Here is a 24954-nt window from a genome sequence, read left to right as displayed (position 1 = left end):
TGAGGTCTGGTTTAACAAATATAAAAATCTAAAACTATGGGAGGCAAAGAAAGCCAGTAAAATGCTGGCATCATATCTGAAACACAAGCAGAGCAACAAGGATATCAATACACTTAGGGGTAAAGCAGATGCCACCCATACAAACCCTAAAAAATCTTGGACATCTTCAGAGACTTTTACCATCACTATGTAAGGACGACTTAAACTTCCCTTTGGAGAATTTTAAGGGTTACCTAAATAACATACATACCTGCTGTCAAAGACCAAGAGAAGGTGTCCATTAGCTCTACTGTAAGGATAGAGGAAATCACAGTGGTTGTTAAAACCCTCAAACCACATAAGGTCACAGGCCCTGATGGCTTTACAGGCAACTTTTATAAAACAATTGCCTACTCTCTCAGCCCTACACTTCTTGACCTCTTCCATCACTTCTCAGATTCAGGTGTCATTGTAGGCACAGCCTGGTGAAAAATTATAAGCCAATCTCCCTGATTAATTTGGATGTGAAAATCTATGGAAAAATCCTATGTAGGAGACTCAAGCCACTATTAACATGCCTGACTGAGCACACACAGGTAGGGTTCATGAAGAATAAACTATTAAATGACAACACTTGCCTCCTATGCCACATCACTGAGAGAGCCAAATCAGCAAACTCTGACACTGTCACGGTTACACTAGATGCTGAAAAAGCATTCCAGAGGATTTCCTAGAAGTTCCTGCGTGAGACCCTACTGAAGTATAACCTAGATGAGGCCTTTACTAAGATGGTCATGGCCCTTTACAGTGGTCCCTCTGCTAAGGTGAGATCCGACAACCTATTCTCCTCTGCCTTTAACTTGGAAAAAGGCACTAGGCAAGGTTGCCCACTCTCCAAGTTTGAAGTTTATTTAATTTATGATTAGGAACTCAAAACGAGGTCCACCTATGAAAGACATACAAGATTAAATATATACATAAACAGTCAAATACTTTAACCATCCATCCATTAAAAAAACATAACAATTAAATGTATAGAAAAACAGTCAAATGCCTTACCCATCTGCCCATAAAGTCTATCATAATAAAAGTGCATCATAATAAAAGCCCCATCCACTTACATTAAAAAAGATCTGAAGACATTCCTCACCCAACTTCATTTAGAGAACAGCACACTAGGTAAATGCCATCTTTAAAATGCATATGCTTAGAATAAATGTAAACATTTTTTTTACAAATTAAAAATTCTAAAACAAAACAATTCATTGGGAGGATCATACAAGGCTTGAAGAAACTGTAATGCAGACAGCAAAGAGAGCTGAAAACAAATGTGTTTTAGCCATTGACACTGAAATGGGGCAACGGATGGACAGGCACATAAAACTTGATTTAAGTCTTGGGTTTCAGCAAGGCAGAAGTTACACTCCTTAGCTGAACTATGCCATTTCGCCAGAAGTGCACTCAAAGGTAACAATTTCTGTCGAAGCAGAATCCAAAAGCACGTAATCCGATGTGGTATATTCCATGTAATGTAAGGTTGTACTTTTTTTTACTATTAAAGAAATTGCTATGTTTGAAAAGGATCTACACAACTCTGTAAGTCCAATCAAAAGCTGAAGGACCACGTTGCCTGTTTCAGACCAATTTTCAATTGAGGGGGAAATAGCCAGGACCTGATTTCTGTCTTATTCCAGCCTTTCTAAGGAATAAGGAAAGTTCTTGTAGAAGGAGTACGTTGTGCAAAATGCATTCTTCCGGTGGCCATATACAAAGGCCCCTAAGCCTCTTGCTTTACAACCAGCTTTAGATTTGTTGGATGTTATGTGAGCTGTATCACTAAGATTCCTGCAGACTATTTTCCTCAAGAAAGGGTAAGAGTTCACGATTTCCAACTTTTGATTACCTAGAGACCAATGGAAATTAGGGAACTTAATTTTTTTGTTTCCGTAGAAACATAGAACCTTTCTTTTCGAGGCATTAACCTTCAAGAAGTGGGACTCAAAGTACTGTGACAAAGACTGGAGATGGTTCTGTAAGCCTTTGGGGGTTAAGTCAAAGATTATAATGTTGTCAGCAGACAGTAAACAACAAACAGAGTGACCGCCTACTAGTGGGGGAAAGCCCTTGCTCTGAGAAAGAAAAGAGGGAAACTCTGAAATATATAAGTAGAAAAGCAAAGGCGCCAGGCGACGTCCTTGCTATAGTCCATCCAGAGTGGATATCTCTTGGGATAAGCCTTTGTACCCCCCAGGAGTATTCTACATCGAGTGGAGGAGTGAAGCGCTATCACTAGCTCAAGAAGAATAATAGGCATAGCCAAGTTGGCCAACTTGCTCCATAACAAATCTCTATCCACTTTGTCAAAAGCCATTGAAAAGTCAATAAATGTGGCATAGGCCACTCTACCTCTTAGTTTCATGTACTTTTCGGTAATGACTTGTAACGCTGCAATATTATCCATAGTGATATGATTATGCCTAAACTCCATTAGCTCCAGGAGAATGACATTTAGTAAAGATTTTCCCTATTGCATCCAGAAGGGCCATCTGCCAATAGTTGGCAGGACAGTTACGATTCACTCTTCTTATATAAAGGCACAATAATACTGCCAATCCAGGAGGGAGGAATGCTTCTGGAGAGGAAGCACCTTCTAAAGACCACAAATCAAATTTTCCTCCAGGAACAAATATCCTGTTTTATTACAGAAATGGGAAGTTCGTCAAGATCCATTGCGGCAGAGGTGCACAGAACGAATGGCCAGTTCTGTGTCCTTTACTATGGGGGAAGTGATGGAATGTAACCCATTACTTTCGGGGAGCCGAACAGTTCAACCTCCTTTGAAGCATACAGGGAGGACCACCGAGCTTCAGCTATAGCTACGGGGGACGATCGAACTCTAGACCACAGCCTTCGTAGACCAATGTCCAAAAATGTCCAGCCTGACATTTGGAGGATCCAAAGCCTGTCCCAAGAGTCTCTAACGAGACGGGCCTTCAAGCGCCTCTTTCTCCTTTTTAAAAGGGCCACCCTGGAATTCCTTACAGTTGAAAATCTAAATACTGGATCCTAACCAGACTATTTATTTCCCTATTCAGATCAAGTAATGGGCGAGGAATCACCCTGTGGCTACTTTTAGGAACTCTGGAAGAAGAGTTAATTTACAGCTGCTTCATACGTTTCATATAGTTTTGCAATTCATTCCCCTCCCAGTTATCCAGTTCTGCGACCACGATTTCCAGGGTCTCTAATACACCTGAAATCCTTCTGAGGTCCCACTTGGTCCTCCCTGGGTCCTCCCTGCCTTTTTATCGAAGATCAGGATTGACTCACCCAACTCCTGGGTCCCCATCATTGGCATGTTCATTTCTGATGTGAAGAGTAATGGACTATGGTCACTGACAGAAGTAAAAGGGAAAAAGCGGAGTAACCTAGCACAAAGTAATCTAATATTGCCTTTTCCCCCTGAGGAAAAGCATAAAAAAGGCAAAGGAATCAGAGGAAGTCCTTCTATTAGCAATAATACAATCATTGTTCCTAAGAAGATTAAGCAGAAGTTTCCCTCCCTTGTTTGTTCTCATCTAAGGTGGTGGCACACAATGGAATTGGCAAGACTACCTCTTTTTCAACCTCCCGGACTTGGTGCAGAGCATGGTTGAAAATGTTGCAATTTAAATCTCCTACTAAAAATATAAAACGTGGGAACTCGCTGTCTAGTGCAATTTTTTTTATAAGCAGAAACCTTCTCTAACAAGGCGTCATAAGCCGCTTTAGGGGGGAATATAAGCATTGACTGGTAACAGGTGATAGAGCACTGAGACGGATTATGTATCTGAAGGGTTAAGGCCATCAAGAGGTTGCTGGGATCTTTATAGCAATCATAATTTCACTTATGTTTAGTTGACAGCAAGCAAGCAACTCCCCCTTTAGCATGCCCCCTTCTAGATGGATTAGCCTTACAGTCATTAACATAATAGTCATCCCATAGTAAATCCCTGTCAGACCAGGTCTCCTGGAGGCAGATCAAATCAGGATTTAAAGGACCACGACAGGATAACTTTTCCCTATCATGTTTTACCCCTGCTACATTCCATGAAATAATTTTTAGTCCAACGCTAGTTGAGGGGTTGAGATGGGAACCTAGACCCCCGCACTTCATTTAGGACACTTGGGAGCCAACCCTACCCATCCAGATTGTTAATATTTTTTTGCCCGGGGGTAGATCATGTTCCCCTCAGTAACACCTGCCTACCATTCCCTACTAGGGAAACTTTCAGGACCTGCAAATCTATCCTGGACCTAAACTCGTAGTGGTCAATATAAATGGAGGACTCAGGATATGAATAACAATCTTTGTACTTTTCCACTACCCTCTCCCCACCAGCTCCAACCTGATTCGAACCCAAGAAAGGAACCACATCAATCTCCCAACATTGCAGAAAATCAGCATTTTGAAGGACCAAATTGGCCAAGCACTTAAAGCGAAAGGTGATCCTTGACTTATGGCCTGCATTACAGTCTAATAGAGAAACAAGGGTAATATCATGGCTTTGAATTGACTTCAATGGGCTGGACTTTGAGAAGCAGTTTAGCAAAGTAGATCTATTCAAAATTAAATCTGCAACAAAGATTGGAATAAAGTCTATTATATATGTATCCACATTGTGTCCTATTGAGGGACACTATCCAAAGTTAGGAGGTAATTAGAGTCTCCCAATGGCCTGGTAGGCAAAAATATGGAAGATGTTGGGTTCAATGCTGGGGATTGCCCAGGGGGGTGAATGAGGAGAGGCTCACTCTTGTGCCCCCTTACAAGCTCCCTGGAGAATTCTCCAATAGACCCAGATGCAGGCCGTGATACCAAGGTAGAAGTCCAGGTCGAGTTCGGTGACTCAAGACATTTTTTTAGAGGAATCGGTCATCTCAGAGATATATACTTTCCTTCTGCCTTTCTTTTTGATCCTTCAAATTGGTCTTTTTGTTCTTTTCACACCTTAGGACGTTTTCCTCTTATTTTTCTCTCCTACTCTTGGCAAAGGAGCAGGCGACTCCGTAGGGCGATTCTTTTGGTTAGATGGTATTTTAAAAATTTAGAATACCTCCTGTGCAGGCTGATTAGGCTTTGCTGATCGTTTACCCTTAGCTAGGGATCATTTAATAACAACGGAGGCAGCCCATGTCCCTTGTGGGCCTCAGTTGAGAGTCTTCTTTTGTTAGCTTCAGACAATTTCTTTAAGATGGCGGTCACAGAGTCGAGAATACAGACAGACCCTCCCACATCTGGGGTCACAGATAGGTGAGAGTGCACAGAGTCGTATAAGGCCGGAGTACTGCTAAAGAGATGAAGACCTATTGATGGAAGCATGGGCATTGAATCCCCAGGAAGCAAAGAGTAGTCTTTAGCCTGATACCCATATTTCCTAAAGAAATCTAAGTCCAAATCAGGCAGGGTAAAGTCTTGGGGACCAGTAACCAGAGTCCCTGTAGCCCTCATGTGGACACAAGATTCTTGGAGGACTTTGGCTGACCTAATAAGTCTTCCGAGGGACTCTACTGGCAGAGGAGGGCTGACTAGCAGAACGGGGAGGGGGAAGGGGGTGACCCAGCGGTGTCCTGGACAAGTTCTGAATGTTCTGAAAGTTCTGTGGAGGGGACTCCAGGAGAGCTATGTTCTCTGCTTCCCCCTCAAACATTTATCAGCAGAGTGGGCCTCCTTTGAGACCCCCTTGGACAAGGTTCCACTTAGCTCCATACCGTCTGTCATGCCAAGGGGGAGGTCATGCTTTGACTCCTCGCAAGAGATTTTTTTCTTTTTCCCATAGAGCAGATATTTGATTCTGGCCCTTTAACTGAAAAGCCAGATTGACCTTATTCCAAATAGGTTGGAGTACGTTTTTACACATGACCTTCCTGGGAGCAGGGCCCTGAGAGTAGTTACTTTAAGATCATAATTTTGCCTCTTCGATGAGCCACTGGGCCCAAATCGAGGCAGAGGGGTGGTGAGGTGGTCTCTCATTTTATTTAAGGGCAATAATTCCGGTAAGGACTTAGGGGCCCGCCCGCCCATACTCTTCTATCTGGAGTGGTCCAAATTCACTGTTCTCTAATAAACAGGGTAAACCACAGTCAATGCACTTCCCGAGCGCTTCCAGGGCACTTCCAAAGTGATTCACTTCATTGTGCCTGTCAATTTTGCGGGGCGAACAAAGCGGGACAGCAATGCATGGCAAGCCACACTGGCCTAACGCCAGCTGCTTCTGCTCCTAACAAGCTGTCTGCTGCCTAGTGCATCCCCCTTGCTAAAGACACACCAAACTCTAAGCTCCAAGTTCCGGGGGCACCAGGCTCTGTGCCACTCACTTGGGGCTTATGTTGTGGACCGTATCACCTTTAGTTCTCTGCACATCTTTGAATCTCCAGCCCCTTCCTTGATCCAGTAACATGGGCTGGGTGTCGGTGACAACGCAATATAGGGTTGGCTTTAATCTTATAATCAAAAAGGGTGGCCATGACAGAATAAGTCCAGGAGCAGAGCCTTGAGGAGCCGGGGACGTAGGGGACACACCTCTTTTACTCCGTGCTTTAGGCTGCACGATGGTAGGCCAACGCTGGGTAGTATGACAGTTTTCAGCCACCAAGCTGACGGCAGAGGCTTACCCGGCTTCCAGTGGTAGGGCGGATTGGAATGACTGGCCAGACAGTGTGGGATAGCAGGCAGGCTGGCAAACAGACAAACTGAAGGGGAGGTGGAATTTAGCGAGCGCGGCCCGGTCATGGCAACACAATCAAAACTCGGCCGGGGCGGCCGTAGCTGCTCGGCCATTGCTCCACCTTCTCCCTCTTCCATTCTCTTCCTTCACATACCTTGTGACCTCCCGGTTTCTCTCTGCAGCGGGCTCCCCAGGTCCTCCGTGGCCCAGCATCACGCTCTGGGCCCAGTGGCGGCTGCTGCTCCCTGCATTCCTGCTTCGCAGTGGCACCCAGCGGCTCCCCAGTGGCCCAGCCGCCCGGCAGCCCAGAGGCCCTGCTGCCTCACTCCTTGCTCCACACTCCTCATCCAGTGGTGCCTGCCCACTATCCCTTGGCAGTCCAGAGGTCCTGCTGATTCACTCCTCGCCCCACACTCCTCATCCAGTGGTGTCTGCCCACTATCCCTCTACCTAATTCCTCACTTGGTGGAGTCGCATTGAGACTGTTAAGATGATGGTCACCCCAATAGTTAATGACCTCATATGTTTGCTACCTCTAGTATTATCCAATGAATTCCACTAAATATTAGACAAGTTGCTAACAAAAACCCTAGAATCTTTATGAAAAAACAACATCTCCTTGTACAGCTGAAAGGAGTTAATCTTTACTGTCTTCCAACACTATAACACTGCGTTCTTAGCCAGGGAAGGCTACCTTTTGTTCTCACAAGCTCTAGCCTACATCCCCACTTGGCTATAAATCAAGAAAAAGATTCTTGGAGATCTGCACCCTATAAAGCTTCTAACTACCAAGACAAATCCCCCTTCCACCAAACATGTCTTTACAATTCAAAAAGAGCCCTCCTGAGGATTGATATACTCCTGGACACCCCAATCGCCTGCTTAAACATGAACTCACTCTGACACAACCCTAAAATAAAAATCCAAGGGGAATCTATATTTTAGCACTCATGGGTGTCTAAAGGCATCCACTTTCCAAAGCAACTAGGCACTCAGCAAGTGCCCCTTTCCTTCAGAGAATTACAAAAACAATATTATCTGTTAGACACAGACATCTATGACTTCCTCAAACTCAAAGCTAGTGTGTCTAAATTTCCATGCCCCGAAGGAGATCCCTTGATCCTCAAGATCATGTTTTCTTTCAATAAAACAGTTATCAGTCCTCCATATTCTACCACCTCCTAAAACTGAAATTTAGCTACCTGAATTCAAAGCTCCTGAAGAAATGGGATGCTGTGGGTACTGTATCTCAATACGCCTTATAGTTAATATGGAAAGCAGTTGTAACCCATAAAATCATCCGCTCTCTTGCAAACAAAATACTGGTTCCTGCATGGGAATTTCTGGACTCACATACTACTTCACAAGAAGTCCCTTAGAGAAGACTCATCATGTTGGAACTGTAATTCCTTTTATCTGTGGCATGGTCTCCCCTTTCTAGGATGGCACATTAAATTTTATTTGTACTCTACTTGGGGCTCACCTGAAAGGGGACTTTCTTTCCCTAATTCAAGGCTTCCTGGATCTGTAACTGAAGTCACAGAATGATAGTCTACTTGTAAACATTTTGTAATCTATGGCCTATAAGTCCGTCCTCACCAACTGGAAAAACACAGCTGCTACCACGTTTCGATTCTGGCTGCACTGGGTTGTTTATTTAATGGGGAGCAACAACATCACACTTCAAACCTGTCCCTAGAGTCCACTGAACAGATCTGTTTGGAAATCACAAACTACAATAACAACTTTGCCACTACCAAACTTCCATGAGCCTTCTAACATGTCATAAAATTGGACATCATAAAATGGCCTCATAACTACTACCTATACTTGACCCCTTTCTTACCATTTGCCTGATTGACGCCTTCTTAAAACTAGGGGGCATATTTACAAGAAAGTGGCACATCGGTCTCGATGTACCACTTATCTTGCATTGCCCGTGCCCCACCTAACAACACCATGGTTGTGCCATATTTAAAATATGGCACACCATGGCAGTCAATAAGACAATAGCATTAAAATTTTTGACACTATTATGGCGCTTTGCTGCACTAGTGTCATACATTTTGGCGCTAGTGCAACAAAGCACAGGAAAGCCCATTGATTAAAAATGACAGAAAAAAGTGTGCAGTGAAATGTTGTAAATTTCACTGCAATTGTTCCAAGCTGGTGACCAAATGGACCACTAGTCCCAGGATAAAGTGTCAAATATGCCCTTCAGATTTCAATCACATACTTCTGTAGTAAACACTTTATTCCTTTCTCAAACCATTTTTCCTCAATTTTTAATCCATACTCCTCCAACATTTGATGTCATTTACATGCATCTGCTATATACACTATATTGGAGTGGATACCAAGCCCCAGATTTTCAAAAAGTGGTGCAGTGCTGCAACAGAATTTGCAGTGCTGTGACACTTTTGAAGCACAGGGATATGCAGTTTTTACAAAATTACAGAGCAACCCTGTGTCTCCCCCTGTGCCGGCACTAAATTTAGCTGTCAGCACCAAAGCAGTCATCCTTGCACTACAGTGCAAGAGTGTCTGCATTTAGGGAGTGATTGTTTAAGTGGAGGAAGGTGTCCCTTCCTGCACATAAACAATCATTCATGTCCTTTTGCTGCTTCTATGTGTGCTGCAAAATGCAGCACACATCGAAAAAGGAAAAACGAGGTGGAATTAAAGTATTCCTCCCCTTTGCCCCATGCTAATGCCACCCCTGAAGTGGAGTTAGTCTTTGGCGCTGCCACATATTTACGATTTCTCATAAATCTGGGGCAGCGTCAAAAGCAGTGGGTGTTGTGGTGGAACATCCACAGTAACACCCATTGCATAGCCCTCTGCCGGAGAAAACAGAGTCGGAGGCGCCCATAATTGCAAGGAGGCTGTAAGCCACAGAAAGTGGCTTAGCACCACCTTGTAAATGTGATGCATTGGACAGCGTCACCATAACGTCACTAAAAGATACTCTACTGTGACCCAAGTCTTCCTTTCTTCTAAAAATTACATAAAAGTACATTATAGTTCTGTCAAGCCTCTCCTAGAGCCTCTTCATGGCTATTTGCATTTTTGTGCAATCTGGATTATCATGTTTGCATGTATTGAAATATTTTGATGCTATTACGGATATGGTTAAAACACCTGGCATTACTTCAAGAAAAATTGTGTAAATTACACAGAGAACGAGCTTGCACATGAATTTCCCAGGGATGGCATGCCATGGCAAGACTGGTTACATATAGGTGTAAGTGCAGAATTAAGTGCATATAGCGATAATATATTCATATCCATGTAACTGAATGTATGCAACCTTGTGTAATGTAACGGGTGTTCATGCAAAAGCTCCTGCTCCACGTTCCAGCTTAATGAAACTGCAAATAGATTTAGGAAGTGGATGAAAGCAATGGAGAAGGGGTTTGGTGTGGGCAGCAGGGATCGGTGGAGATGCCCTCAAGGGTGGCAGCAAGAGAGTGCGGAACGGAAGACACACAGGGGGGTAGTTAAAAAAAAGGACTTCTGCAAATATATTAAACCAAAAGTATAAATGGCACCTGGTTGTGAGAAGTGGACATTCTCCTCATTTTTTGAGGCACTAACTCCAGCGTGTGCTGGTTTCTGCATGCAGTCATTGGATGTGAATTATTTTTCTGCATTTGTTCTGGCTGGCTGTGTCAGAGAGGTGAAGATGAGGCCAACAACACAGATACTATGATGCAGGAGGTAAAAAGCAGAGATAAGAGGCATGCATAGTAGGTGAACCAGAATTAGAGGCAGAAAAAACAAGAAAAAAAGGCAAAGAGCAATGGAGAGAGCAGCAGACATCAGAAGCAAGAGGGGGGGGAGAAATATTACCATCACGTCGGGAGCGGCGGACGGGTACTGATTAAGTTTGATCATTCTGTGGTTGGTCCCTGCTCCACAGAAGGGATTGGATCTGATGTTTGGGCAGCACTGTCCAATTAACAAGGCTTTAACAAAGAGTAATGTGGAGCCCACAAATGGGAAGCAGTGGGCAGGCTCCAAGTCACTTTCTTTGTACAACAGTCTCACAGGTGAGAAGCATGTGCTAATGCACACACTCGCAGGTGAGACCCTAAAAATAAATTTGGAGATTTTTAATTAGCATGACATTTAAAACTTAAGTATGCATATCCCACTATTTAATTACCATGCACTCTTCCCTATGGACATGTAGGGCCTATTTTAGGAGTGACTTAAAAATATTTAAAAAGAAGGTTTAGATTTAGTAAAGAGTTTATCTTGTCATGTCAAATTAGCAGTTTAAAAACTGCCTACCCATGCTGCAGAGGCAGGGCTGGAGATATGTTTTGCATTGTCCCTCTAGTGCTGGCACACTATGTGCTGTAGTCCACTAGTGGCATTCAACTCATAGGCCCTGGTGACACGTTTGTACCACATATTAGGGACGTATAGGTAGGTTAAAATGACAGTCAGAAGTGTAGCCTAATTCAACATGTTGTATAGGTGAGAGCACATGCAATGAGGCTTCGCCTTCAGCTTTGTGGATCAGGAATTAGGCTGAATATTACCTTTAGCCCTGTCCCATGCCCTGAAACCCACTGTCTTGATCTTGAAACACACTGGGGCATATTTACAAGAAACTGGCACATCATTGCTGATGCGCCAGTTCTCTTGCATTGCCCCTGCCGGACCTAATGACAGCATGATGTTGTTAGGCCAATTGCATAAAAAATGTTTATGCTATTGTGGCACTTTGCTGCACTAGCATAAAAAAATATGTACAAGGAGGCCCATAGGTTTCTATGGGTGTGTCATTTTAATGCCTACTTTGAGCAGGTGTTGAAAATAATGCCAAAAATGACTCTGTGAAATCTTAGAGATTTCACTGTGTCATTTTTGCAGGCCTCCTGTTGCCAGAACGCCTTCTTCAATAAATTATGCCTGGTGCAGGCAAAATATGGCACACAGAGGTGCAAAGTGGCACAATGAGAGCATTGTGCCGTTTTGTAAATACAGTGTGGCAAAAAAGCCACATTAGCATAAAAAACATTTACGCTAATGTGATGCAAGAAGGCACTAGGGGCTTGTAAATATGCCCTATTGTGTCCTACCTGCTTGTCCATGATCTGCATACGATACCGTGGATGTTATGAGGGTCGAGCGCGCAAAGAGCTCTGTCCCTGTTGCTATCTCTCTACGGGCTTGTAACCACGCCCATCATTTTGGTTGGTTTGTGGGGCTGCCTTTTGAAATTGGCTTGGTTTGATTAGTGAAAGGCATAAATACGTCATGCCTTTTCCAGTGTTTAGCCCTCCTCGAGCGCAACAGTCAACTACTGAAAACATTTTAGGCTCCATGTTTTCCGTATGGTTTCTGGACTACTTTTTCTCTTTGTTTCGCGGGCAGCACAATCTTGCTGGGCAGTAGTCACACGCTTTGCATTACATTGGTCCTTTTACATAGATAATTGCACTTTTGCCGGTTTCATGGATAATTGCACTTTTGCTGGTAACATGGATAATTGTACGTTTGCCAATACGTTTCACTGCGCGCAAACTTCTGTTTTGTTTTGTGTGTTTGCTTTGCACTCATGTTGGCCGTCAGCTCACTTAAGTGAAACTGTTTATGTTTTCATTTTCAGTTTATATGGCAAGAAAAGTCCGGTTAGTACTTTACAACGCTAATAGCTCTAACTCGAGCAAACACGAGACCCATTGCATTGCAAATGCTTGTTTTTAAAATTTGTTGCCTTTAAAACATAATGTGGGGCTCATGAAATTTGGCCGCCAATTTGTAGGTATTAAAATTCCTCTAAAGAGACAGCAATTATTAAAGTAGGGGATGCCCCAAAAATGTACAAAGATATAGAGTATCTGTAAAATCCACTGTGACAGACACTAACAGGCATGCTTCGTAGAATTAAACACAAATATTCACACATGCTGAGAAAGGATATTGGGAGTAAAGGTTGCTAGCCGCGAAAAAATAAACATGTCGTGAGTACGTATCTTTCATGAAATTATTTTTGTACACCCGTAGAGAATCTCATACTGTATAATCTGAAAAAGATACCCTTGTGATGGACCCAACGTTACACCTATGAATCACAATAGGGTATATCCAGTGCAACGCAAGTTGTATTGTTCGTTTTTGAAGCAAGAAAATGAATACAAGTTAAAAAAATAAATAAAACGGCAGCACTTCATGAGCCTCACTTAGTGACTCGTGAACCACAACTGTTATGCAGCCAATGCCAAAAATGCTGTTGGTGGATGTCAAAATGGAAAATAACTTCTGTTCAGTCGTTGTTCCGTGTTTCCCGGAGGTATCCGTGCAATTGACCCAAAAAGCAAAGTGAACGCGGTATATCTTTTTATTTTATTTTTCAGAAATGTTGGCGCCGATTTCACAAGATAAGGAATGTATTACTGAAACAAATAAATCTTGTCCTAATATGTATTGTGCCATGGAGAGGAGAAAATGCTACCTTTTCAGTTTACGAAAGCAAATTAATTATTCTATTTGAAGAGAAAGGACACAACTCAATTATCTCAACCACATCACATATCAAAGGTGGAAGAGAAATGTGAACATACAGATTGCTAATTTAAATGTTGAAAACTTTTTTTCACAAGGCATTTCACATCTAATTTCACTAAGGGCCTGATTAGAGTTAGGTGCTTTTCATGGTACCTGGAAAATAACGATGTTACGTTATTTATCTGGGCGATAAAAAGCACCTATTACAAGTTTCTAGGGAATAAGATGCATATTTTGGGTCCCCATTTTCAACCGGGCTCCGCACCGGTGAGTCACTGTTTTTTGGCGCACCGGCAGTGCAATCAGAGGGCCATATCTGCAAGGCCATGCAAAGCCATTTTGCGTGGCTTTACATGGCCTTGTAGATATGGTTCCCTTTCACTCTGCGTGAAAGTGGTGTCCCATGGGTGATATGGGTGTTCCCACGCAACACCTATGGAATCTGACGCATTCCCAGATTTACAAGTTTTCGTAAAATTGGGAATGAGTCAGTTTCCTATGCCATGCTAGGGGTGGCATAAGGGTGACGAAACGGGAAGAAGTAACATTGTTTGTTTCTTCCCTTTATTTCCTCTTTTTAACTGTGCAGCACACATAGAAGGGGGAAAAGGCCTCTCATGATTGTTTTTGTGCAGGAAGGTTTTCCTTCCTGCACAAAAATAATCATCCCCACAATGCAGGCATCCTAACACCAAAGTGCCAGGGTGCCTGTATTGCCCAATATTGGCAGCAATTTGTTTACCAGCCCAGGGGACAAGGGCAGGAACGCACTGTATCTTGTAGATATGGTGCATGCCTGCCCTTTTGTTTTGATGCAGGGCAGTGCAGCAAAAAGGCTTGCAACACTCTCCTGTACCAAAACTTTGAAATTGAGGCCTTTTATGTTTAACGCACCAAACTTTGTATGATACAGTAAGCTTTTCCCTTGGTAAATTTCAGCAGGTTTACCCTGCCAAAATGTAATGAAGTTTGAGGTATTTAACACATCTAATAATGATCCAATGCCTTATGTAACTCTCAACTCGTAATTTCGACCCCGCCAAATACAAGTTTACACAGGGATCAGAAAATAACGATCCACTAATAATCAGGCCATAAGACTGATAATTCAAAACCTGGCAACAGAAAACAAATTTAAAATCATCAAAATGAATTACAGTAACCTGCTTTTATTTCATGTGACAAATATTAAACTTTATCAATATGTTTTAGGTTTATTAATAGTTTTCTTTTTTCTAGATGGAAATCAATGTGATTCAAACCCGTGCTTAAATGGGGGTGTGTGTAAAGATGACATCAGTGCTTACAACTGTTGGTGCCAGCTTGGATATGAAGGGAAGAACTGTGAATTAGGTAAATATAATTGTATTATAAATAATTAGGGTTGTTTATATAGCAAATCGAATGCCTAAGGCAAAAGTAGTGAACAAGCAACTGTGAGACATCCCCTTAAAACTTAATATTACGTTACTGTTTGAATACACACAATATATATGCCGACTATGAGCATAAATTGAATTTCTGCCCTTTTTAGGTCTGGTAAAAATGTTTCTTTTAATAGGAAGGTTGGAGCTAATTTTATTTTTTGCGTCCAATTTCAAATTCCTTGATATTTACAGTACGTTTTAAAACATTTAATTGTACACTTAGCCACTTTATTTATATACACCATACATAATCTGTTAATATTAGTTAATTTTCTATGCATTCAGCAACCCCCTGAGGAAGCTTTGCAGACACCCAGGGGTCCCCGGACCACAGGTTCGGAACCACTGACCGACTGTATTTTGCTCTTTCCTGATGAACACAAGCTAGGTCCCTTCAGTGCCAGTGTTTTTACACTTTATTATTACTTTAATGTTGCCTTAGGGTTTAGAGCCTGATGTGATAGCAGGGCTCCTTTGATGCGAGCACAAGTCACGTCTCCAGCTTTATCAGTTACAGTCTCCTGTTAATGGTGTTTTAAATCTCTTTTGAAGCGGCTTTTGTTTATTTGACAGGTGGGATTTCAAATTGACCAGATTATGTTCAATTGAAACTGAAACTGTACTTTATAAATGTATCCTTCCTTTTCAATATGCATGTAAAAAAGTGCCTTTATAACTGTACTCTTGTACGTCATGCTGATATGCATTTTAATTGAAGACTACAGTTAGCTTTGTAAATCAATTTACCCTGTATGTCCTGCTTGTACGATTTTCTAGTTTGCTTTCATTTACCTTGCACATCATGCTTATATAGACATTTAACCATTATATTAGTAATTTGAGCTCTGCAAATGATTACAGTTATCTATCTATCTATCTATCTATCTATCTATCTATCTATCTATCTATCTATCTATCTATCTATCTATCTATCGATCTCTCTCTATCCAAACCTGTATATATGTCTTTGCAAGTCTGTCAATTTATCTGTCTTTTCAACCCCTTTTATCCATTTGCATAAATATTAACAAAAACATTGCAAAGTAAGCATTAGTAAAGGAAGGCGGATGGCAACCAATGCCAGACCTATTGGCTTGCTTTTAGGTCTGGTGTTAGCCATACCCTTTTGATTTTACTAGAATTATTTGTATAGCATAGATAGAATGTAATTTACATTTTTTAAAGATTGATGAGGGCATAGCAGTTTCCAACAATAACATTTTGCAAAATGAACAACAAAAAATAGGAATTGCCAAAGTCAAAAGGCTGTCAGCCAGTGCTGAATCTATTGGCTTTGCCACTGCTTGTTTAAAATATTATATTAATGATAGAGGAGAGCTGCAATCTAATATCACTTAATGCTGTGCTATGGAAAACAAGGAGATAAAAACAACATTTGCGCATGGACATGTTGTTGTAACGTAGCCAAGTAGAAGCAGGAACAAAAACAAACATTAAACTCCTTTATTAACATAACTCCAAGATCTGGTCAATAAGCTCTCCTTGCTATGCTTCTCTCACTTATAGCCTCCTCACTCTAAACATTCTAAAGAAAACTTCATAGAGTTTGGGAAATACCAAGGTTGGAAAGGGGGGGAGGTGGAAGGAAAGAGAAGCACCAACAGTAAGTTTATACAGAAATATAAAGAAGTTGAATTGAGGAAGAGAGATATCTTAATTTAAGACTCACTGTCATAAAAAACTAAGTTACAGCACATTTACTTACCATAATTGGGCAAGATAAGCTATCCAGTGGGAACTACATATAGTCATAACAATTCATAGAGGAATAGGAAAATGTCTCATGCGCACAAGTCTATTGAGGGTTTCTTAGGGAATACACACCAAAGGGCATTTAGCCAATCTGTCCATTCTCCATGTATGTCCATCTTCCAATGTTACCACATTTATCTTTATTCACTCAGGGCCAGATGTAGCAAAGGGTTTTTCCCATTCTGTGTCAATGGGAAAATGTGTTCGTACACATGGCCCTTAATTCTTTAAAGTTTAGAATATATGTTGGACACGTTCTTTGTGGTTGTAATTTATTTTAAGTACAACCTGTCTTCCTCTGTTTGAACTATTTTTGGTAAGCTGATCTCCTTACTGACACGATTTCTCTGTGTGACCCCACAGGCCCCCCTCTGTTTAACTATTTGGGCATTAGTATGGACCCTGTTTTCTCCCTTTAGAGCAACTAAAATAAAATAACCGGAAACAGTTTTTGGAGATGTGTGGTACGAGCATTGCATTTCCTTTAAGGAATCTTCTAGAGGCCTACCTACTGTATGAGCCAACTGAATATATTCTTTTATCATTCAGTTAGTACAGTCAACCAATTCATTGGCTCCGTGACAATATAAGGGGTCTTGATATGTTGGATAGGTAGACTTTCATTCTTTCATTTCCTCCAATACAAACTGTACTCTATTGTCAATTATTAGGGTATTGGGAATACCCTCCCTTGAAAATGCATCTGTTAGGGAAATTTATCAATGATTTGGTACTGATATTATTTATAGAGGATATACTTACCCAGTTGGAATGATAGTCTACTAATACTAAAATGAACAGGCAAAGCAATCCTTTACTTTGTTTTCCAGCAAGGCATCTACAGTATATTGGGGATCCAAAAGACCGCGCCCACCTTGCTTTTTAGTAAGGCTTCTTAGTGTGCTTCACTTACAATATCAGCAATATTGTCTCTTATCCCTTCTGGAGGGACAATTTGGTTAGCTTTCATTGTGAGATTTCCATATATAGATAACTTGTTCCTCACATTCTAGTGTGGGTCTATACTTTCTAGTAGTTCCTTGCATTTTTCTTGCTATTTCTCCACTATTCTTTGTTTAACTTGTGACAATGTGGTATCTTGTGCCTTACAGTTATTCCATTCTTTTTAGCTAGAATGCCTATTGTAGGAAAGTACCATGTTGCCTGGCATGTTACCCCCATACCTGTTTGGCACTCACTTCATTGTTCAGACAGACCACAAACCTCTACTTTGGCTAAACAAATGAAAGGTGAAAACCCTAAATTGTTGAGGTGGTCCATATCTCTACAGGGAATGGACTATAAAGTGGAACATAGACCTGGGAGTACCCACTCTAATGCAGATGGACTCTCCAGATATTTCCACTTAGACAATGAAGACTCATCAGGTCATGGCCAGTCTTATTGTCCTTCGTTTTGGGGGGGTTGTGTAGGAAAGTACCATCTTGCCTGGCATGTTACCCCCATATTTCACTGTATATATGTTGTTTTAGTGTATGTGTCACTGGGACCCTGCCAGCCAGGGCCCCAGTGCTCATAAGTGTGCCCTGTATGTGTTCCCTGTGCGATGACTAACTGTCTCACTGAGGCTCTGCTAACCAGAACCTCAGTGGTTATGCTCTCTCTTTACTTTCCAAATTGTCACTAACAGGCTAGTGACCAATTTCACCAATTCACATTGGCATACTGGAACACCCTTATAATTCCCTAGTATATGGTACTGAGGTACCCAGGGTATTGGGGTTCCAGGAGATCCCTATGGGCTGCAGCATTTCTTTTGCCACCCATAGGGAGCTCTGACAGTTCTTACACAGGCCTGCCACTGCAGCCTGAGTGAAATAACGTCCACGTTATTTCACAGCCATTTACCACTGCACTTAAGCAATTTATAAGCCACCTATATGTCTAACCTTTACCTGGTAAAGGTTAGGTGCTAAGTTACTTAGTGTGTGGGCACCCTGGCACTAGCCAAGGTGCCCCCACATTGTTCAGGGCAATTTCCCGGACTTTGTGAGTGCGGGGACACCATTTCACGCGTGCACTATACATAGGTCACTACCTATGTATAGCGTCACAATGGTAACTCCGAACATGGCCATGTAACATGTCTAAGATCATGGAATTGCCACCCCAATGCCATCCTGGCATTGGAGAGACAATTCCATGATTCCCCGAGTCTCTAGCACAGACCCGGGTACTGCCAAACTCCCTTTCCCGGGGTTTCACTGCATCTGCTGCTGCTGCCAACCCCTCAGACAGGTTTCTGCCCTCCCGGGGTCCAGCCAGGCTTGGCCCAGGAAGGCAGAACAAAGGACTTTCTCAGAGAGAGGGTGTAACACCCTCTCCCTTTGGAAAAATGTGTCAGGGCTGGGGAGGAGTAGCCTCCCCCAGCCTCTGGAAATGCTTTGATGGGCACAGATGGTGCCCATCTCTGCATAAGCCAGTCTACACCAGTTCAGGGATCCCCCAGCCCTGCTCTGGCATGAAACTGGACAAAGGAAATGGGAGTGACCACTCCCCTGACCTGCACCTCCCAGGGGAGGTGCCCAGAGCTCCTCCAGTGTGCTCCAGACCTCTGCCATCTTGGAAACAGAGGTGCTGCTGCCACACTGGACTGCTCTGAGTGGCCAGTGCCAGCAGGTGACATCAGAGACTCCTTCTGATAGGCTCTTACATGTGTTGCTAGCCTATCCTCCTTCCTAGGTAGCCAAACCTCCTTTTCTGGGTATTTAGGGTCTCTGCTTTGGGGAATTCTTTAGATAATGAATGCAAGAGCTCATCAGAGTTCCTCTGCATCTCTCTCTTCACCTTCTGCCAAAGGATCGACCGCTGACTGCTCAGGACGCCTGCAAAACCGCAACAAAGTAGCAAAGATGACTATTGCAACCTTGTATCACTGAACCTGCTGCTTTCTCGCCTGTTTCCTGGTGGTGCATGCTCTGGGGGTAGCCTGCCTCCTTCTTGCACCAGGAGCTCTGAAGAAATCTCCCGTGGGTTGACGGAATCTCCCCCCTGCAACTGCAGGCAACAAAAGACTGCATCACCGGTCCTCTGGGTCCCCGCTCAGCACGACGAACGTGGTCCCTGGAACTCAGCAACTCTGTCCAAGTGACTCCCACAGTCCAGTGACTCTTCAGTCCAAGTTTGGTGGAGGTAAGTCCTTGCCTCCCACGCTAGACTGCATTGCTGGGTACCACATGATTTGCAGCTGCTCCGGCTCCTGTGCACTCTTCCAGGATTTCATTCACGCACAGCCAAGCCTGAGTCCGCGACACTCTAACCTGCAGTGCACAACCTCCTGAGTTGTCCTCCAGCGTCGTGGGACTCCCTTTTGTGTCTTCGCATGAGCTCCGGTTCACTCTTCTTAATAGTACCTGTTCCAGTACTTCTGTGGGTGCTGCCTGCTTCTGTGAGGGCTCCCTGACTTGCTGGGCACCCCCTCTGTCACCTTATCCAAGTGGCGACATCCTGGTCCCTCCTGGGCCACAGCAGCATCCAAAAACCCTAATCGCAACCCTTGCAGCTAGCAAGGCTTGTTTGGGGTCTTTCTGCGTGGGAACACCTCTACAAGCTTCTTCACGACGTGGGACATCCATCTTCCAACGGGAAAGTTACTAGTCCTCTTTGTTCTTGCAGAATCCACAGTTTCTACCATCCAGTGGCAGCTTTGTTGCACTCTCAGCTGGCATTTCCTGGGCATCTACCCAATCTCAACTTTGTCGCGACTCTTGGACTTGGTCCCCTTATTCCACAGGTACTTTCGTCCGGAAATCCACTTTGATTGCATTGCTGGTGTTGGTCTTCCTTGCAGAATTCCCCTATCACGACTTCTGTGCTTTCTGGGGAATATAGGTGCACTTTACACCTACTTTTCAGGGTCTTGGGGTGGGCTATTTTTCTAACCCTCACTGTTTTCTTACAGCCCCAGCGACCCTCTACAAGCTCACATAGGTTTGGGGTCCATTCGTGGATCGCATTCCACTTTTGGAGTATATGGTTTGTGTTGCCCCTTTACCTATGTGCTCCTATTGCAATTCACTGTAACTATACATTGCTTGCATTACTTCCTTTTGCTATTACTGCATATTTTTGGTATTGTGTACATACATCTTGTGTATATTTGGCATCCTCATACTGAGGGTACTCACTGAGATACTTTTGGCATATTGTCATAAAAATAAAGTACCTTTATTTTTAGTATATCTGTGTATTGTGTTTTCTTATGATATTGTGCATATGACACCAGTGGTATAATAGGAGCTTTGCATGTCTCCTAGTTCAGCCTAAGCTGCTCTGCTATAGCTACCTTCTATCAGCCTAAGCTGCTAGAAACACCTCTTCTACACTAATAAGGGATAACTGGACCTGGTACAGAGTGTAAGTACCCCTTGGTACCCACTACAAGCCTGGTCAGCCTCCTACATTGGTTGTGCAGCGGTGGGATGAGTACTTGCAACTACTTACCACTTTGTCATTTTGTACTTTTCATAAGAGAATAATATACAAAACAAGTTCAGTGTATGTACACCTAACCAAAAAGTTTTGCTTTTCTTCTCTTACACTATCTGCTAAGTGCTGAAAAGTACCTCTAAACTTTCAAAATGTTTCTAAAAAGTTGAAAAAGTTTTTTTTTCTGTTTCCTTAAAAAGTCCTGAAACTTTTTCTCTCTTTCATCTATCCCTAAACCTTTTTTCTATCATGTCTGATGTAGGTCCTTCTCTTGATCTGGTCAGCTCAGCTTATGACTACCTTAACTGGAAGGGTTTAAGGAGTCTCTGCATTAATAGAGGTTTAGGGGTGGGAAAGAATCCCTCTAGAGAATTGTTGTCCAACATGCTTATTGAGAATGATAAGGCCTTAGCTGGCACATCCATTGAGAAGTTAGGAGATGGTTCACACTCTGACTCAGGGGCTCCTCTAGTAAGAGTGTTAGATGGTCATCTTCCCAACCTGCTCTTCAGCAGACCACCTAGAATAGCTGGTACTAATGAGAGCTCTCATCACAGTAGATATGTTATTCCTGCAGGCCAGGTTGTTAGGGTGCCAACTGTGAGGGACAGGTATCCCTCTGTTCATTCACATCATTCTTCTGTGTCTAAGCATGCCCAACCCACCCACCCTGATGACAGATTGTTAGAAAGGGAGCTCAATTCAATAGATTGAGAGTGGAAGAGTCCAGGCTGAAGCTTAAACAGCAACAGCTGGCTCTAGACAGGGAATCATTATAATTAGAGAAAGAAAGACAGAGGTTGGGGTTTGGACCCCATGGTCGCAGCAGCAGTATTCCAGATAGTAATCCTGTGAAAGAGCATGATTCTAGGAATCTGTATAAGATAGTTCCCCCTTACAAGGAGGGGGATGACATTAACAAGTGGGGTGCTGCACTTGAGAGGGCCTGTGTTGTACAGGGGGTCCCTCAAAGGCAGTGGGCTGCTATCCTATGGCTATCTTTCAGTGGAAAGGGTAAGAATAGGCTCCTTACTGTAAAGGGAAGTGATGCCAATAATTTTACAGTTTTAAAGAATGCACTCTTGGATGGATTTGGCTTAACCACTGAACAATACAGGATTAAGTTCAGAGAAACCAGAAAAGAGTCTTCACAAGACTGGGTAGACTTTGTTGACCATTCAGTGAAGGCTTTGGAGGAGTAGTTACATGGCATTAAAGTTTCTGACTATGAAAGCCTGTATAATCTGATCCTGAGAGAGCATATTCTGAATAACTGTGTGTCTGATTTGGTACACCAATATCTAGTGGACTCAGATCTGACCTCTCCCCAAGAATTGGGAAAGAAGGCAGACAAATGGGTCAGAACAAGAGTGAACAGAAAAGTTCATACAGGGGGTGACAAGGATGGTAAGAAGAAGGATGGTAAGTCTTCAGACAAGGGTGGGGACAAATCTAAAAATGAGTCTTCATCAGGCCCACAAAAACACTCTGGTGGGGGTGGTGGGTCCAAATCCTCTTCTAATCAAGTAAAGAAACCATGGTGCTATTTATTTAAAGTGAAAGGCCATTGGACAACTGATACCAGTTGTCCAAAGAAAAGCACCAAGCCTCTCACTACCACAACCCCTACTGCTACACCTAGTGTCCCTAGTAATAGCAGTGGTGGTGGGAGCAAACCTACTAATAGCCAATCTAAGGGAGTATCTGGGCTCACTTTTGGTAATTTAGTTGGGGTTGGTCTTGTTAGGGAGACCACAGAGGCTGTGCTAGTCTCCGAAGGTGCCATTGATTTGGCCACCTTGGTTGCTTGTCCCCTTAATATGGATAAGTACAAGCAACTTCCCCTAATCAATGGTGTTGAGGTTTAGGCCTACAGGGACACAGGTGCCAGTGTTACCATGGTGATAGAGAAACTGGTACACCCTGAACAACACCTACTTGGTCACCAGTACCAAGTGACAGACGCTCATAACAACACTCTTAGCCACCCCATGGCTGTTTTGAATCTCAACTGGGGGGGGGTTACTGGTCCAAAGAAAGTTGTGGTTGCCTCAGATTTACCTGTAGACTGTCTACTAGGGAATTATTTAGAGACATCAGCTTGGGCAGAAGTGGAGTTGGAGGCTCATGCAGCAATGCTGTGTATTCCTGGGCATATTTTTGCTTTGACAAGGGCTCAGGCCAAAAAGCAAAAAGGACAGGGTGACTTGGATCCTGGAACAATGGACCAAGTGCTCCCTAAAGCTAGGGTTAGTAAAGATAAATCCCTACCTACAATCCCTCCCTCTACAGATGATTCTACTTCTGAGGAAGAAGAATTTTCCCCCTGTGCAGAACCTTCACCAGAGGAGCTGGAAGCAAACACTGCTGAGCTTTTGGGTGGAGGGGGCCTGCCAGGGAGGAACTGAGTGTGGCACAGCAAACCTGTCCCACATTAGAGGGTCTAAGACAGCAAGCTGTCAAACAGCATAATGGGGATGTCAGTGACTCACATAGAGTTTACTGGGAGGACAACCTCTTGTATACCGAGGCAAGGGACCCAAAACCTGGAGCAGCCAGGAGATTGGTCATTCCCCTGCAATACAGAGAGTCCCTCCTAACTCTAGCCCACGACATTCCCTTGGCTGGACATTTGGGTCAGATGAAAACATGGGAAAGGCTTGTCCCCCTGTTTCACTGGCATAGGATGTCAGAGGACACAAACGATTTTTGTAAGTCCTGTGTCACCTGTCAAGCCAGTGGCAAGACTGGTGGCACCCCAAAGGCTCCCCTTATTCCACTGCCTGTGGTTGGGGTTCCCTTTGAAAGGGTAGGGGTTGACATAGTTGGCCCCCTTGACCCTCCTACTGCTACAGGCAATAGGTTTATCCTTGTGGTAGTGGACCATGCCACAAGATATCCTGAAGCAATTCCTCTAAGGACCACTACAGCTCCTGCAGTGGCAAAAGCCCTCCTGGGAATCTTTTCCAGGGTGGGTTTCCCAAAAGAGGTGGTATCAGACAGGGGTAGCAACTTTATGTCTGCATACTTGAAGGCCATGTGGAAGGAATGTGGTATAACATACAAATTCACCACACCATATCATCCACAAACAAATGGACTGGTTGAGAGGTTTAATAAAACTCTCAAATGAATGATAATGAGACTCCCTGAAAAACTCAGGAGGAGATGGGATGTCCTGTTACCTTGCCTCCTTTTTGCTTACAGGGAGGTACCCCAGAAAGGATTGGGCTTCAGCCCCTTTGAACTCCTATTTGGGCACCCTGTGAGAGGTCCTCTAACACTTGTAAAGGAGGGTTGGGAACAACCTTTAAAAGCTCCTAAGCAAGACATAGTGGACTATGTACTCAGCCTAAGATCCAGAATGGCTGAGTATATGAAAAAGGGCAGTAAAAAACCTTCAGGCCAGCCAAGAGCTCCAAAAGCAATGGCGTGACCAGAAGGCTGTTCTGATTCAGTACCAACCAGGACAGAAGGTGTGGGTCTTGGAGCCTGTGGCCCCAAGAGCACTCCAAGACAAATGGAGTGGACCCCACATTATTGTTGAAAAGAAGGGAGAAGTCACCTACTTGGTTGACTTGGGCACTGCCAGGAGTCCCCTTAGGGTACTCCATGTCAATCACCTAAAACCCTACTATGACAGGGCTGATCTCACCCTGCCCATGGCAACAGATGAAGGAGAGGAATAAGAGAGTGACCCTCTCCCTGATCTCTTCTCTTCCACAGAACAAGATGTTCTAGTGGAAGGTGTAGTTCTAGCAGACTGTCTTACTGCTGAGCAGAAAGACAACTGCATAAATCTCCTGGGTCAGTTTTCTGAACTCTTTTCTACTGTGCCAGGCACCACTTCTTGGTGTGAGCACACTATAGATACTGGAGACAGCATGCCTTTCAAAAGTAAGATCTATAGGCAGCCTGACCATGTCAGAGACTGCATAAAACAAGAGGTTCAGAAAATGCTTGAGCTGGGAGTGGTTGAGCACTCTGAAAGCCCATGGGCCTCTCCTGTGGTGCTTGTGCCAAAGCCTCATTCCAAAGATGGAAAAAGGGAAATGAGGTTTTGTGTGGATTACAGAAGTCTCAACCAGGTAACTAAA

At 43.4% G+C, this 24954-nt stretch overlaps 1 protein-coding gene across 1 annotated transcript in view; it reads left to right on the top strand.

Annotated features, from left to right (window-relative positions):
- The window catches only part of F9 (coagulation factor IX), a 427131-nt gene that overhangs the window by 150443 nt on the left and 251734 nt on the right, over positions 1 to 24954 (top strand). The window contains exon 4 of the mRNA XM_069205987.1: positions 14448 to 14561. Within this exon, the coding sequence (XP_069062088.1) occupies positions 14448 to 14561 (114 nt within the window). The remainder of the gene's footprint in view (positions 1 to 14447; positions 14562 to 24954) is intronic.

This window comes from Pleurodeles waltl, chromosome 2_1 (genome assembly GCF_031143425.1).
Source record: "Pleurodeles waltl isolate 20211129_DDA chromosome 2_1, aPleWal1.hap1.20221129, whole genome shotgun sequence".
Taxonomy (NCBI): Eukaryota; Metazoa; Chordata; class Amphibia; order Caudata; family Salamandridae; genus Pleurodeles; species Pleurodeles waltl.
The sequence above is the reverse complement of the archived record's forward strand: the minus strand, read 5'-3'. Positions and strand labels throughout refer to the sequence as shown.